Below are 13,655 nucleotides of genomic sequence, written 5' to 3'. Positions count from 1 at the left end.
CATTCCTTTAACCCATCCATTTACTCACACACACATTCACTTGCTAAAAGCACAGTTTGGGGGACTTAATAAATAACCTGTTAGAAACATTTCTTGAATGAATGAATCTTTTAATACAGGAAATGCTGGCAAAGCCAATGATGTTTTCATTAATTTAAAAGACTTTCCCTAAGCAATGTGCTTTTCCCACAATGATTGAAATGCAAATGTTTTCCACTATTTCAATAACTGCAGTACTCAAATTTTATGATTGCTATTTTCCATACCAGTTAGGATCTAAGAGACTCAACCTCCTATGAACTTAAGAGATGTGACTGTCACCCCAGACCAATGTTTGAGAATTAACAAGTTTAACCTCAACCTCCATATTTATGTAAAATTGAGGTATCTTCCCAAACAGTAGAGAAAGTCAGGCTTTCTCTAACACAAAATACTGTATATTTTATAAACAGATTTTACTACTAATCAGTTGTTATGAACACAGCTATCATATTCACCCACATAAGTCACTTAGAAGTCAGTTTGCCTCTTCTTCATGATATAATGGTACCCAGTAAGAAAGTAATTTGTGCACTAGTGACTCAGGCTATATTAGCTGTAGCCAAAAATCAATTCAGAGAAAAAAATATCTGATTATTCATTCTTCATTCATTAAGGTGAAATAGAATTTATAGTGAAAAATAAAAACTAAAATGTAATTGTGCTGTACTTCTAATTGTAGAGAACAAGTAGAATTATTAATGACTCATGAAACTGTAAGCTATTAAAAAGACTATGTAATGTTAAGAAAATAATAAGTCCATTACAATTTTGTGTTATTTATCCAACAATTTTGACTACAACATGCAGAATCCTGACAATGTATGTTGTATGTATCCTTTCAAAAGACGTTTTCTTTGAACCATAAAAATATTTGTTTATGAATATGATGTCCTTAAAAGTCATACACTTAGTACACAATTTGAAATTTTAAAAAATCAGATATGAAATGATAACGTTAATTATAGAATTTTTCAAAGTAATTTGGGAAATCACTTCACCTGGCCATACTTTGCTGCCAAATGGAGAGGGGTCCAATACTGATTGTCTACTATTTTGAGGTCCCCGCCATTCTCGAGAAGAAGAGACACCACCTCCTTGTAGCCACTGGCACACGCCATATGTAACTGCAATGAAGAAATTTTTTGTTATATCACTTTTGAAAAAAAGCAGTGGCATGAAAACAATTTATTCAGTGGTTTGAAGAGAGCTAATAAAATACTAAACCTAAAATACCTTTTAGAAAAGAACATTCACGCAGTTTTATTTACTTGCTATCACTGGACATCAGCCTTCTTTGCAAAAAGGCTTACAGGTGAATTATTTATTCTTTCCTTTCTGATCCTGACAACGTGCACTTTTTCATTTAATTCCCATTTCCCTTTTTAGTGTCCCCTTCTACTATAATCTGAATACTTTTAAATATAAAATACAATCGTTGAACTCTTTAACGCCTCCTGCCTGTAAGTCACACATGCAGTGACTGGCTCGGAAATTCGGGCCCTGTACATGGTGTGACCAGAGGAGACCGGACGACATAAATGACAATAGGAAATGTGATCGTTTTTATGTTTATGAACAGGTAAAAGGTGCAAGAACACCAGAAAGGATGAGTTAATCCTGACAGACCTTAAAAAGATGATGCAGCTCTCATGTGAACATGCTCCCCATTAAGTTTCTGAATGCAACCTGAAGTTTAGAAATCAAGCCATAGGAGCTACAATGAGGAGATCAGGGTTTGTAAAATGATTCAAATTTTCAGATGTGGTAAGTCCCGTTTCTGATGCTGCAGGCTTTATTTGTAAGCCAACTCTCATCACACCCATTTTATTCTTTTTTTAATGTTTATTTTTATTTTCGAGGAAGGGCATGAGCAGGGGAGGTGCAGAGAGAGAAGGACACAGGATCTGAAGCAGGCTCTGAGCTGTCAGCACAGAGCCCGATGCAGGCCTTGAACTCATGAACTGTGAGATCATGACCTGAGTGGAAGTCGGATTCTCAACTGACTTAAACTGGTTCTCAATTTAAATGAGGTTATTAAGTAACCACACGATTGATTTCGCAAACATAATAATAAATAACTATGAGGAAAGGAAAAATAAAAATAAATGGGGCACCTGGGTGGTTCAGTTAAGCATCTGACTTTGGCTCAGGTCATGAACTTGCCATCCGTTAGTTTGAGCCTCGCATCAGGCTCTGTGCGGACAACTCGAAGCCTGGAGCTGCTTCGGATTCTGTGTTTCCCTCTCTCTCTGCCCCTCCCCTGCTCACAGTCTGTCTCTCTCTGTCTTTCAAAAATAAAAAATCGTTAAAAATTTAAAAATAATAAAAACAAAAATAATATAAAAGTAGTAAAAACAGTGAGTCCTTTCTGGTTTTGTAGCATGGGATTCTGTTTTTATTATAAAGACAAAATTACAATTAAGTTCAAAGGACTTATTAAATACAGGTACATATATATTAATAAAATCCAGTAGAAACATTTTTTTTTTACCTCTGGACCTGATTATGCTCTTTAATGTACAGTATATACCTATATGTTTATTTCTTATACTTAACTGTGCCAAAGGAGCAAATATATCCATTCAAATTAAGGCATAAACATTAAGAGATTACATTTCACATCAATCTTCTCATACTTTGTTATATATAGAATTTACTTCATTAATACTCTAGCAAACAGTCCCAAGAATAAAATACCCACAAGTATTTTTTAAAAATCTGTAATGTTTATTTATTTTTGAGAGAGAGAGACAGAGACAGAGCATGAACAGGGTATGGGCAGAGAGAGAGATAGAAATAGAATCCAAAGCAGGGTCTAGGCTCTGAGCTATCAGCACAGAGCCTGACATGGGGCTCGATCTCACAGACTGCAAGATCATGATCTGAGCCGAAGCTGGACATATAACAGACTGAGCCACCCAGGCGCCCTAATATCCACAAATATTTTAGAGAAAACTAATTTTATATACTCATTCTCCTAAAAGAAATCTTTCACTTGCCCCTAAATTTATCCTACATTATTTGAATAATCAAAGATATAAAATACACGAGGAACTGCCCATTTGCTTGTTAGCACCTGTTACTAATGATGTCAAGTTCACAGGATGAACTCCTTGAGAGTAGATTTGCTTTCTACTCGGCCAATTTGGGTTTTGCCATTTCAAATGCAGCTCAGCTCTTAGCCTGTCACGTCAGGCATGGCTCTCAAGGGAAAGACTAAAAGGAAAGTCTTGGCTCATTCGGCAGAAACACGATCCAAAGCATGAGCTACCAGTGACGTCTCTGGAGGCAGACACCTTTAATCCTAGGCAATCTCAAGACGGAAGTGAAAAGCCCTGACTTTGAATACGTCCACATCATCACAAGAGATAACAGATTTTTAAAAATTCATTACAGGAAAATATCAAGAGCTTGGAGCCTTTACCTTGATTCTCCCAACAACCAGTTTCTGAATCCTACAGACCCCATGGGGGGCACTCTCTTCATTAAGTCAGAGTGTAAAAAATGTCCATTTTCTGCCAACTTCCACCCTATCTAGGGCCGTATGCAGGGACTCAGCTTTCTGTGCTCCCAGACCTGGTGTGCATAGGCCTGTGTGTGTGCAGAGACCCTGTGTGCATTGACCTGTGTGTGCACAGACCCTGTGTGTGCACAGACCTGTGTGTACATAGACCCTGAGTGTGCACAGGCCTGTATGTGCATAAACCTGTGTGTGCACAGACCTGCGTGTGCACAGACCTGTGTGTGCATAGACCCTGAGTGTGCACAGGCCTGTATGTGCATAAACCTGTGTGTGCATAGACCTGTGTGTGCACAGACCCTGTGTGCATAGACCTGCATGTGCATAGACCCTGTATGCAGAGACCTAAGGGTGCACAGACCCTTACTTAGCTATCTGCCCTTCAGGATTCATTACTAAAACAACTATAAATAATTTCAGTGTACTCGATTCCTAACAATGGGTCTATTTTAATATATTTACAGGATAGCTGTACTTTCTTTAGTGAAATAACTCTCAGTATTATTTGTTTCACTACTGAGAGAGGATCATCCTTTTCATCCATTTCTAGGAACACTGCATATTTTAAAAATATCAACACTTGGAAAGAGCTGTTGCAAGTATTATTCCTGGTTTATTATCTGCCTCTTAATTTTGCTCTTGTTTGATGTGTAAACGTCTGCTTGTAGTTTTGTTACAGTCAGTGGCATCAGTACTTTCCTTTGTGTTTCCTCCCTACTTGCACAGTGAAAGGGCTTTTGCCACTCAGAGTTAAGTCCTTTTTATTGTGTAACATGGGAAATGGGTGTTGTTGTCACTCAGTCTTGTATTTGTGCAGCTAATTTTTAAAAAGAAGCTGTGTGTGAAATCCGAAACATATGCCCATTGAATGTGATCTTCTTTAAGGTCTGTGACCTCCGCCGCCCTAAATCGGGATGAACGTGATGTTGAGAGTAAATGAAAATCAATCCTGAGGAACAGCTATTCAAACACTTACAGGAATGAACCAGGTTTTGAACCAATAATTTCACATCTTCTCCTATTCCGCTTTTATATCAGAATATTAACGGAGGATTTTTCCTACCATAGTTCGGACTGAGTGTGAAGATAATATCCTATCTCAAAGTGAGACCATATATATATATATATATATATGGTTGAAAATAGTTGTCCAAAAACTGGCTAGATTACTTTTGACTTTGACCTCAAGACTGAGGGCATGACAGGTGAAAATGCAAGCTGAAAGGACAGCGTACATGTGGGACAGTTTTCGGCGGGGCTGGGTTCCTCCCTCATCCCACTCAGGAGAGCCCGGCCACGGTGACCACCCACAGAAGCCATGTGCCCTCCGCGGCATGGCGGGGACACCGTCCCTTAGGTTTTGATTCCCGTCTAGAAAAAGTAAAGGGCGAGTGATGGGCTGGCTCCCTGCTCTGCGGGCAGTGAGGGCAGCTCCTAGACCCCCTGACATCACCTGCCCTCAGGAGTCCCCAGGGGCAGACACAAACACAGCGGACAAGCTGTGTTCGTTTTCGGTTCTGTGTCGGGGGAGGTGTGCCCGAGGGAGCGAGAGAGACAGGCGGGAGCACCCCTGATTCCCGAGCGCGGAGGCAGGTGTAAAGGGCCATCTGGAGGTCCCCGTGACGGGGGCGAGGAGGTGGCATCTGAAGAACCCCACACCCTCACAAGGGAGGGTCAGCTTCCAGCCCAGAGAGCAGGACACCCTCTCACGGGAGGTCAAGTCAAAGGCCTCCAGCCCCCACTGGGTCTCCTCCTGCCCATCTGTCCCCTCCCCTCCTCTCCCTCCACTTCGGCGACACTGAAGAGAAGGCAGTGGCAGGCGGGGAGACAGGTGATCACACCCCCCTCCCTTCTACAGACCTGCTACACCAGGAACAGGTTCAGGATGGAGCTGAAATCACGGTCCGTCAAGCCTGAGCCACCAGCCCCCGTGGGATCTGTACACAGATCGGGGGTTGCACACTTGGGTGGGAAAATCATTTTACTTTTTTCTACCCCCGACGGACATCTAGCAAATTCTTCAACGGTGAACACAGGCTGCATGGCTGTGATGCTATCTATCATCACAAGAAATCTTGTATCACATTGCTGTCCAAGCCGAAATCTCCAGATATCACCCAGGCTCAAATCTACTAACATGATGGTAGTGGGTAAAGCTGTTCCTCGGTGCATTACTAATGAAGCACACGCATTATCTATTGCAAATTTAATTTTAATATGATGATGATGTTTCAGTATAACTGGCTTTCCCTGTAACTCTGGACACCGTGTTTATTACATTAAAAACGCAATTCTGACAAGGATTCCACAGCTACCCCAGGGGTAATAGGTAGATCAAAAGACCAGTGAACCCTGACTTCATGCCAGCTGGGAGTTTTCACTGGTATAAAGGACCAGGCATGTGAATCTCTAAGTTGAGTCTATGCATGGTGCTATAAAGTGTGGCCAAAAACCTGATGGCATTGGCGAAGTCTTCACCCAGAAGTAAGGGATGAACCAGCACTACTCACATAACAAGGGGAGACAAAAATAAAATTGTTTGATGTTTGCATCTCATGAATAATTCTTTTCCAACAAACCAAGTAAATACGTCCCAAGGCCAGACGTTATACATCAAAGTGTGTCACAAAAGAGTAAAGAACCAGCATCTTCATAACGTATCTGAAAGTCGTTATGGTAGATTTTCAAAGAGCATCAATGCACTCAAACTCAAGGATGCATTTCCATATGTTCTATAACAAGGCTTTTGGGGGGGGGGCGTGGAATAGTATCCTTTGCTGAGGTTTTGTTTTCTTTTACAAAGGGTATCAGTCAGTGCGCCCCAGGAGATCTTTTAAAAAGAGCTACACCAAGTTCCGTAATTTTCTTGCATGTTCTAACAAAGGAGAAAGAGGTATTGAGCCTTTCATCGATAGCTTCGTCTTTCTTGCACAATTTGACAGTGTGGGAAATGATTCTGAACCATGACCGACATTCCAACTCAGCCACAGAAATCTGTGGACGAATATCTTCTTACTGTTTCCTCCAATAACAGACAGGAACACACAGTCCGGAGGAGGGCTCTGGGGAGGCAGTCATTAACATGATAGACTGATCGATTCCGGCATAAGAATCAAACTACATTACCACTTGCTAAATACTGTGATCTTCAAGGGACAACTTCCTAGCCTTCAGATCACTGTTAATTTCCTCGTGAAAAGCTTGATGATCAGAGATGATCATTTAGTTGCTATACAACAATTATTTGCAACGTTTATGCTCTCTGCTCAATAGAAAAGAGTCACAAAGAATGTCAGAATTGAAGATGGCAGAACTCGACAGGGATGTATTGCTCTGTATTGCTTCTTTCAATAGCTTCAGCACCAGAGTATGTGGGTCCTTTTACTTAGCAGTATTTGAAACGCTCCTGCTATTTTTATTTAAAAGTGATTTTTTAAAAGACATATAAATCTGCAATATCATAGGCCAAAGACACAAAGGCCTTCCTGGTTTCTGCTCTGTGTCACGCATTAGTGCATTCCATGCGTTAAAGGCACTACTGCCCATGCCAGCTTGGGTTTGAGCCCAGCACTCCGCTGCACCTTCCCTCGGTGAGGAGGCCAGCGACCTCCATCACCTCCCATCACCAAGTCCGACGGCCCATTCCCCACCTCCAGTCACTTGACTTCTCAGTGGTTATCTGATAGTGAACCCCTCCCTCCCCTCCTTCCCCCCTCCCCCTCCTCCGCCTCCTCTTCCCCTCCCCCTCCCCCTCCCCTCCCTCCTCCTCCCCCTCCTCCTCATCATCATCTTCATGCCTCCCTTCCTTGGCTCCTTAGGACAACTCAATCTCTTGGTTTTCCTCCTACCTTGAGATTTTCTCCTTTCAGTCTTATTTCTGGATCTTTCTCTTCCTCCTCAGCATCATGACTGGGTCCCACATTCTCTCTTCTTCTGTATCAAATCTGTGATTTCATCCACGGTCAGGGCTTTCAATGTCACGTATACGCTCGCGTCCCCAAAAGTGATTCTGTGGTCCAGACGTCTCCTGCATTCCGGGCCCCACGTGTCCGTGAAGCTGACCAGAGGCACTCCCGCCTCCGTTTCCAAAGCTTCCGCGTGCTTTCTGCCCCAAGCTCATTTTCTCCTCAGCCCTCTCTGCCGCACTGCGTGCCGACCCCTGCGCTCTGGCCGAAGCCGCAAGTGCGTGGGGTCGGTCTGCGGCCCCCTTTCCCACACACCTGGCCACCTCCACCACTCGGCTTGCTGCAGCTCTGAGCCACTTCAACCAAGCCTCTCGCCGGAACTCTGCGCTTCAGCCCTGCCCTTTGCCAGTCCGTCCTTAACACAGAAGTCAGAGTGAGTGATGCTTTCAGAACCGAAGCAGGGCCGCATCCTGCTCTCTTCAGCGCCCTCCAGGGCGAGCCCATCTCACTCAGAGTAGGTGAAGGGCCCTCACACAGGCACACAAACCCTGTGGGGGCCGGTCCAGCTGCCTCACTCCTTCCCTTTACTCTGCTCAGCTTCATGGGCCTCTGCGCTGTTTCTAAATCACAGGACACCCATTCCTGCCTCAGGGCCTTGGCACATACCACTGTTCAGCCCGGAACGCTCCTAGGCACCCCTGCCGTGTGTGTAGACTTCTCTCAGGTCATCACTCAAACTTCCCTGTCAATGAGATCTGGCCTGTGTACCTCCCACCACCTCCTTATCTTCTCTTAGGATGTCCTCCTTTGCACTTGCCATTTTTAATATGCTGTACATTTGGCTCATTTCTATTTAGATTACGTATCTTCCCCAAAGAAAGGTAAGCCTAGGAGAAAAGGGCTTTCGTCGTTTTGCTCATTACTACTTTGTTCACACGATGGGGTTAATAGATTCCTCCTCAATAGATCAATTAGACTATTTTTCTGTTTGAATATGTGATTTTTCAATAAACTCTAAACATGCTTTGTTTTCTTTGCTTATAACTCAGAGTTATTTTTGATAGTCTTTAGAAACGTACAGTTTGAACCCCAAAGTCAGTATCGAGGAAGACGGCTCCATCTAGAAGGTGGTCGATTTGCAGTTAATGAATCTAAAACTGGAGCAGGCCTCCCACACCTGTGACACAAAAGTCCACTTAGACAAGCTGTTTCTCCCACCCTGGTTAACCTCACCCCCTGGGAAAATGCAGAGCAGAAACAGAATCGCTGATTACAGACACGTCGACGCATCCCGCCCTTCGGCGTCATACTCCCTTCTGCTAATTTCCTTCCTCTCAACGTTTTCCCTGAGCCGTTGGACATTTGCATCCACCACAATTAACTATACACAGGCACGCCCAGCCCAAGTACGCTTTATGGGGTCAAGAGTGCCAAATGTTTCCTATTTTGAGGATTAGACCTTATGCTTATATGAGAATTAATCCAAAGGTAGTTGTGCTGGTTTTACGTGAGTGCGACCGTGCCCGCCAGCTATGAAAACCAGTAATGACATGATTTCACTTCGATTTAGAAATCCATTCCCCAGAGCAACCCATAATTTGTCTTGCTTAAAATTAAAAGTGAAAACATTCTTGTGTAAGTTTCATTTCAAGCATCACGTTGACAAAGTAATGCATAAAAATTATTTTAGGGGCACCTGGTGACTCGGTCAGCAAAGCGTCTGATTCTTGATTTTGGCTCAGGTCACGATCTCATGGGTTCGTGAGTTCAAGCCCCACGTCAGACTCCAAGATGACATTGAGGAGCCTGCTTGGAATTCTGTCTCTCCCTCTCTCTCTCTCTGCCCCTCCCCCACTCTTGCTCACACACTCTCTCTGTCTCAAAATAAATAAATAAACTTTAAAAAGTCACTGTTCATTTTTAAAGATGCACGGAAAGGAGGCTTGAAGAAAATATACCAACCTATAAACACTGGTTTTCTCTGAGTGGTGACATAAATGACTTCTATCCCCTTCTGCGCGCTTATTGTGTTTTCAAGATTTTTACAATACATATGTAGGACTTGTATGATCGGAAAAAAAGGATATTTTCCAAAGTTAATTGTATCCAATTCCATGCTTTAGAAATCAATAAAGTCTCAACATCAGCAATATTTCTGAGTCAGAGCTACTCACTCACCAGCGTCACTCCGTCATCATTCTTCTCGTTGACATTCCCGCCACCGGACAGGAAGCGCTTGACGTCTGTTAGCATGCTCACCGGCCTCTGCAGCTTCAGCCGGCGCAGCGAGCCCAGATCCACGCCTACGGGGAAAACAGCCTTTGAAACAGAAGGCAGAGATGTTTCTCAGCCGCTGGGGGTCAAGCCTTACTTTTCTCTTACTGTTCTTTCAACCAGTTCCTCTTTGAAGCCCCACTTCTGCTTTGAAATCTCATTCAAAGTCCACATAATTGTTTCCTGCGGCACGCCTTCTATTTACAGCTAAAACACAGCCCTGAATCATTTTCCTTTTATTATATCCCAAGGATGTGACACGATGTCTTATAGATGCCAGGCTCTCAATGTGCCTCTGCTTTGGTGTGGGTCGTCAATGGGCACTGCCCAAAGTATTTTAAACCATCAAATGGAACTGAAATGGGCTCTAAAACATAGCTTTTGCTCTCTCTAATTTTCTGGCCAAAAGAGCTGCTCCCCAAAGCAATGTAGTACCCTGCAATAGAAAGCCACCTTTGGTAGGCAACCTGGAAAAATCAGAGTAAAGTCTATAGTTTAGTGAATAGCATCGGACCAGAGCTAAGACCGTAGTCTGGACAAACGGACCACGGCCGTGTGGGTGTAGATGTGGGGGGCTGGGAGAGGGTGTAGGGGAACTCTCTGCGATGTCTTCACAACTTCCCTGAAGCTCTCACATGTTTTCAAACTAAATGTAAAAAGATTCTCCAATCAAGCATTTCATGACTGTTCACATTAATGAAGAGAAAGTAACTAAAGCTGAGTGAAGCCCTGGAGTCAGACTTGTTGAGGAAGGGGACATGGCCACGGGAAGGTCAGGTCTGCCCCGTCCTGTTTATACCTGTACCCCGAGCTTTCATGTGAATCTGCACGGAGGCTCAGACCTGCGCATTTATGCATCCCGTTCCCAGGACTGGTTCCTGGACCTGACAGGTGTTTGCTAAGGGGAAATAATCCACCTTATTCTCAGTGAAAGTGATGATAGTGATGACGATGACGATGGTGATGATGATGGTCATGATGATGATGGTGATAATGGTGGTGATGATGGTGGTGGTGGTGATGGAGATGGTGAGAATGATGATGATTAACATCTGCCTCTCAGCCAGTGACTGCTGACAATCAGACACTCTCTGAGCGCTCTCCCTCTCCCTCTTCCTCTCTCTCTCTCTCTCCCTCTCTCTCTCTCTCATCTGACTGTGTCCTCGCCACAAACACAGAGGGCGTGTGGGGCACAGGGGACCCAAGCACCAATGCCAGACTGTTCCTCCTGGCCATGCCTCCTGGCCATGCCTCCTGGCCATGCCAGGTGCCTGACCTCCCCGGGGGGACTCTGGGAAAGGCATTTAACCTGTCTGGTCTTCTGCCCCCACAGTCCCTCAGAGAATGACACACATCCCAAGGGAGCACAGTTACACGCACTATTATTCACAAGACCCGTCTGCAGGGCAGAGACCATTCAGCCTGATCCACACCTGCCTTCATTTGCCCCTTCGAGCCCAGAGCCTCCGACCCCCATCCAGCTCTCTTTCTCTCTCTGAGCCTGGACAAACCTCAGGGGTCAGGGTGCTGGGTTTTCAGTGCCGTGCCTTCCCCGGACTACTAGTGCCAATGGGAGGATGTAACTCGTCTTCTGCCTCAGTTTCTCTATCTGCAAAATGGGGCTGATGGTTTGGCTTCGCTAGTTGTTAGGAGGACAAATTACCCCACTTAAGCGCTAACACAGTATCCGGCTCACTGGACCGAGCAAGCACTCGGTAGACGGGAGCTTTCTGCTACGTGAGCTATGCACCAATCATTCATTGTTTTTGTTTGCAGTAAGGAGGCAGGCAAGAACCAAACAAAATAAAGCAAAATGCACTATCTGAATAATGTGGCTTGTTTCAAATACTCTGTGCAAACCAAACCCATTTTAGTAGGGGGACAGGACGGGAGAACCAATTACCAGCTTTGGAATCTCCACATGCCGTTTCAGAACTAACAGATTTCCCTAAGAGTTGCTTTGAGGTTTGTTAAGAACCAACTAAAACGATCGTGTCACTCTATTCTTATTTTTAGGATTATGGAATTTGATGTGGGAGTTAAAATTGGAAAATACTATTCCAATGTCAGTGTTCAACTTTTCACGTTGAAGTCGAAGAATCTGATGGCTACGTTATTCTAGGTTTATAACGTTGCAGTGTTTACTGGATAGTTACGTCTCTTTTAGAGAATTATTTACACACACCATTAAAACTGAACCGTAAAAGAAGACAGCTCAATGATAAGAGACACATTAAAGCAGATTAGAGATCACTCATTTCAGCTCATTTACCACATGTCATGAGAATACAATCTATTTCAGCCACTGTCCTGAAGGTACCAGAGAGGAATATTATGACATTGTATCTTATTATTTTAAAACTTCATTTTGAATCAAATCTGATACCAAGTAAGATGCGAGTTTAGATTTTTGTTCTGTGTTGAGGAAAAAAGCAGAAGTCTATTTTCAGCAAGACAACGGAGCAGAGATTCCCTCTCTTTCAGTCAAAATTCTCAGGCGACTCCAGGAAAACTATAACCAAGAGCTCGTAAGAAGTCTATTTTGTAAAGGATAATTGGACAGACAGGTCTGTCTTTTTTTTTTTTTTTAAAGAAATTAAGTTTTAGTTTCATCCTGTTCTCTGAAAAAAACATTAATATAAGTCCTGATTAGAGTTATTATTTTGATAGCAATTTGTCTTTTTTTTTTTTTTTTTCACTTAGGATATCAGGAAAAAAAATCATTTGCCTGAAAGCCTCAAGTTACTACATGGGATACTAATTACTATCGCCTGAAAATATCTGGTAACATCAGGACACGTGTAACACTCATGTCACATTAACACCTCAAGTCGGTCGAAACCCCATCTTAACTTTCCTTAACCGTCTCTCTTAAGATAATATTGGTTTTTGCAACAGTGCAACGTTCCTTTCCCTCCATTTTCCATTTTGCACTGCGGGTGGTCTGCGTTATCACAGACGGCTGTGCCGTGACGCTATGACATGAGCCACAGTGACTGTGGCACAGCATTCTCTTCGTTCCTAGAATCGCATCCAACCCTAATTTTCGTCTCCATCATAAGCTTCCTAAGAAGCCCAAGAGTTAAAGGATGCTTGGAGCAGGCACATGAACGTTCTAGAAAAGAGAAATAAACATGCTCGAGCCAAAAGGGTGTCGTGAGCCACTAACTCCGTCCCCCCCAATCAGCCCCGCCAGATGCACAGTGCGGGACTGCCCCAGGCACGCCGGGAAGCCCTCCCAGCCTAACCAGGGGGGACTCAGGGTGGTGCAGCGTCAGCATTTCAGGGGAACTTTATAAGCAGAAGAAATGCACAAGGTCACTTTGGACTGATTAATCTGGGAATCTTTTAAAGAATAATCAGGAATATTACTTGGCGATGAAAAAGAATGAAACCCTGTTGCAAATGTGCAACAACGTGGGCAGAACTAGAACGGATTATGCTAACGGGATTAAGTCAGGCAGAGAAAGATAAACACGGGATTTCACTCCTATGTGGAATTTAAGAAACACAACAGATGAACACGGGAAGGGAAGGAAAAACTAAGACAAAAACAGAGAGGGGCAATCCATAAGCGACTCTTAAACACAGAGAGCAAACTGAGGGTTGCTGGAGGGGAGGTGGGGGGCAGTGGGGGGAATGGGCTAGATGGGTGATGGGCGTTATGGAGGGCGCTTGCTGGGCCGCGCACTGGGCGTTATACGTAAGTAATGAATCACTGGATTCTATTCCAGAAACCAATACTACACTGTATGTTAACTAACTTGAATTTAAATAATAATAATAAAAGGATGAATCAGGGAAGGCGAAGTCAGTTTCTGAGGCTGTTCCACAACAGAAAGCCCAGGGTTTAACGAAGGCTGCAACGCCACAAGGGTGAGAGATGCGAACATATTAGAGGGATGTCAAGGGAG

General features: G+C 43.8%; 1 protein-coding gene across 1 annotated transcript in view; it reads right to left on the bottom strand.

The window, feature by feature from the left end:
- MYO16 (myosin XVI) overlaps positions 1 to 13,655 on the bottom strand; it is a 459,340-nt gene that overhangs the window by 355,253 nt on the left and 90,432 nt on the right. Inside the window, exons 5-6 of the mRNA XM_039226658.1 lie at positions 9,646 to 9,770; positions 1,041 to 1,166 (exon numbers count right to left, since the gene is read on the bottom strand). Coding sequence (XP_039082589.1) covers positions 1,041 to 1,166; positions 9,646 to 9,770 — 251 coding nt within the window. The remainder of the gene's footprint in view (positions 1 to 1,040; positions 1,167 to 9,645; positions 9,771 to 13,655) is intronic.

The sequence above is a fragment of the Hyaena hyaena genome, unplaced genomic scaffold (assembly GCF_003009895.1).
Source record: "Hyaena hyaena isolate Hyena2069 unplaced genomic scaffold, ASM300989v1 scaffold_22, whole genome shotgun sequence".
NCBI classification, from domain to species: domain Eukaryota; kingdom Metazoa; phylum Chordata; class Mammalia; order Carnivora; family Hyaenidae; genus Hyaena; species Hyaena hyaena.
Note: the sequence above shows the minus strand (reverse complement) of the source record. Positions and strands in the feature narration are given on the sequence as shown.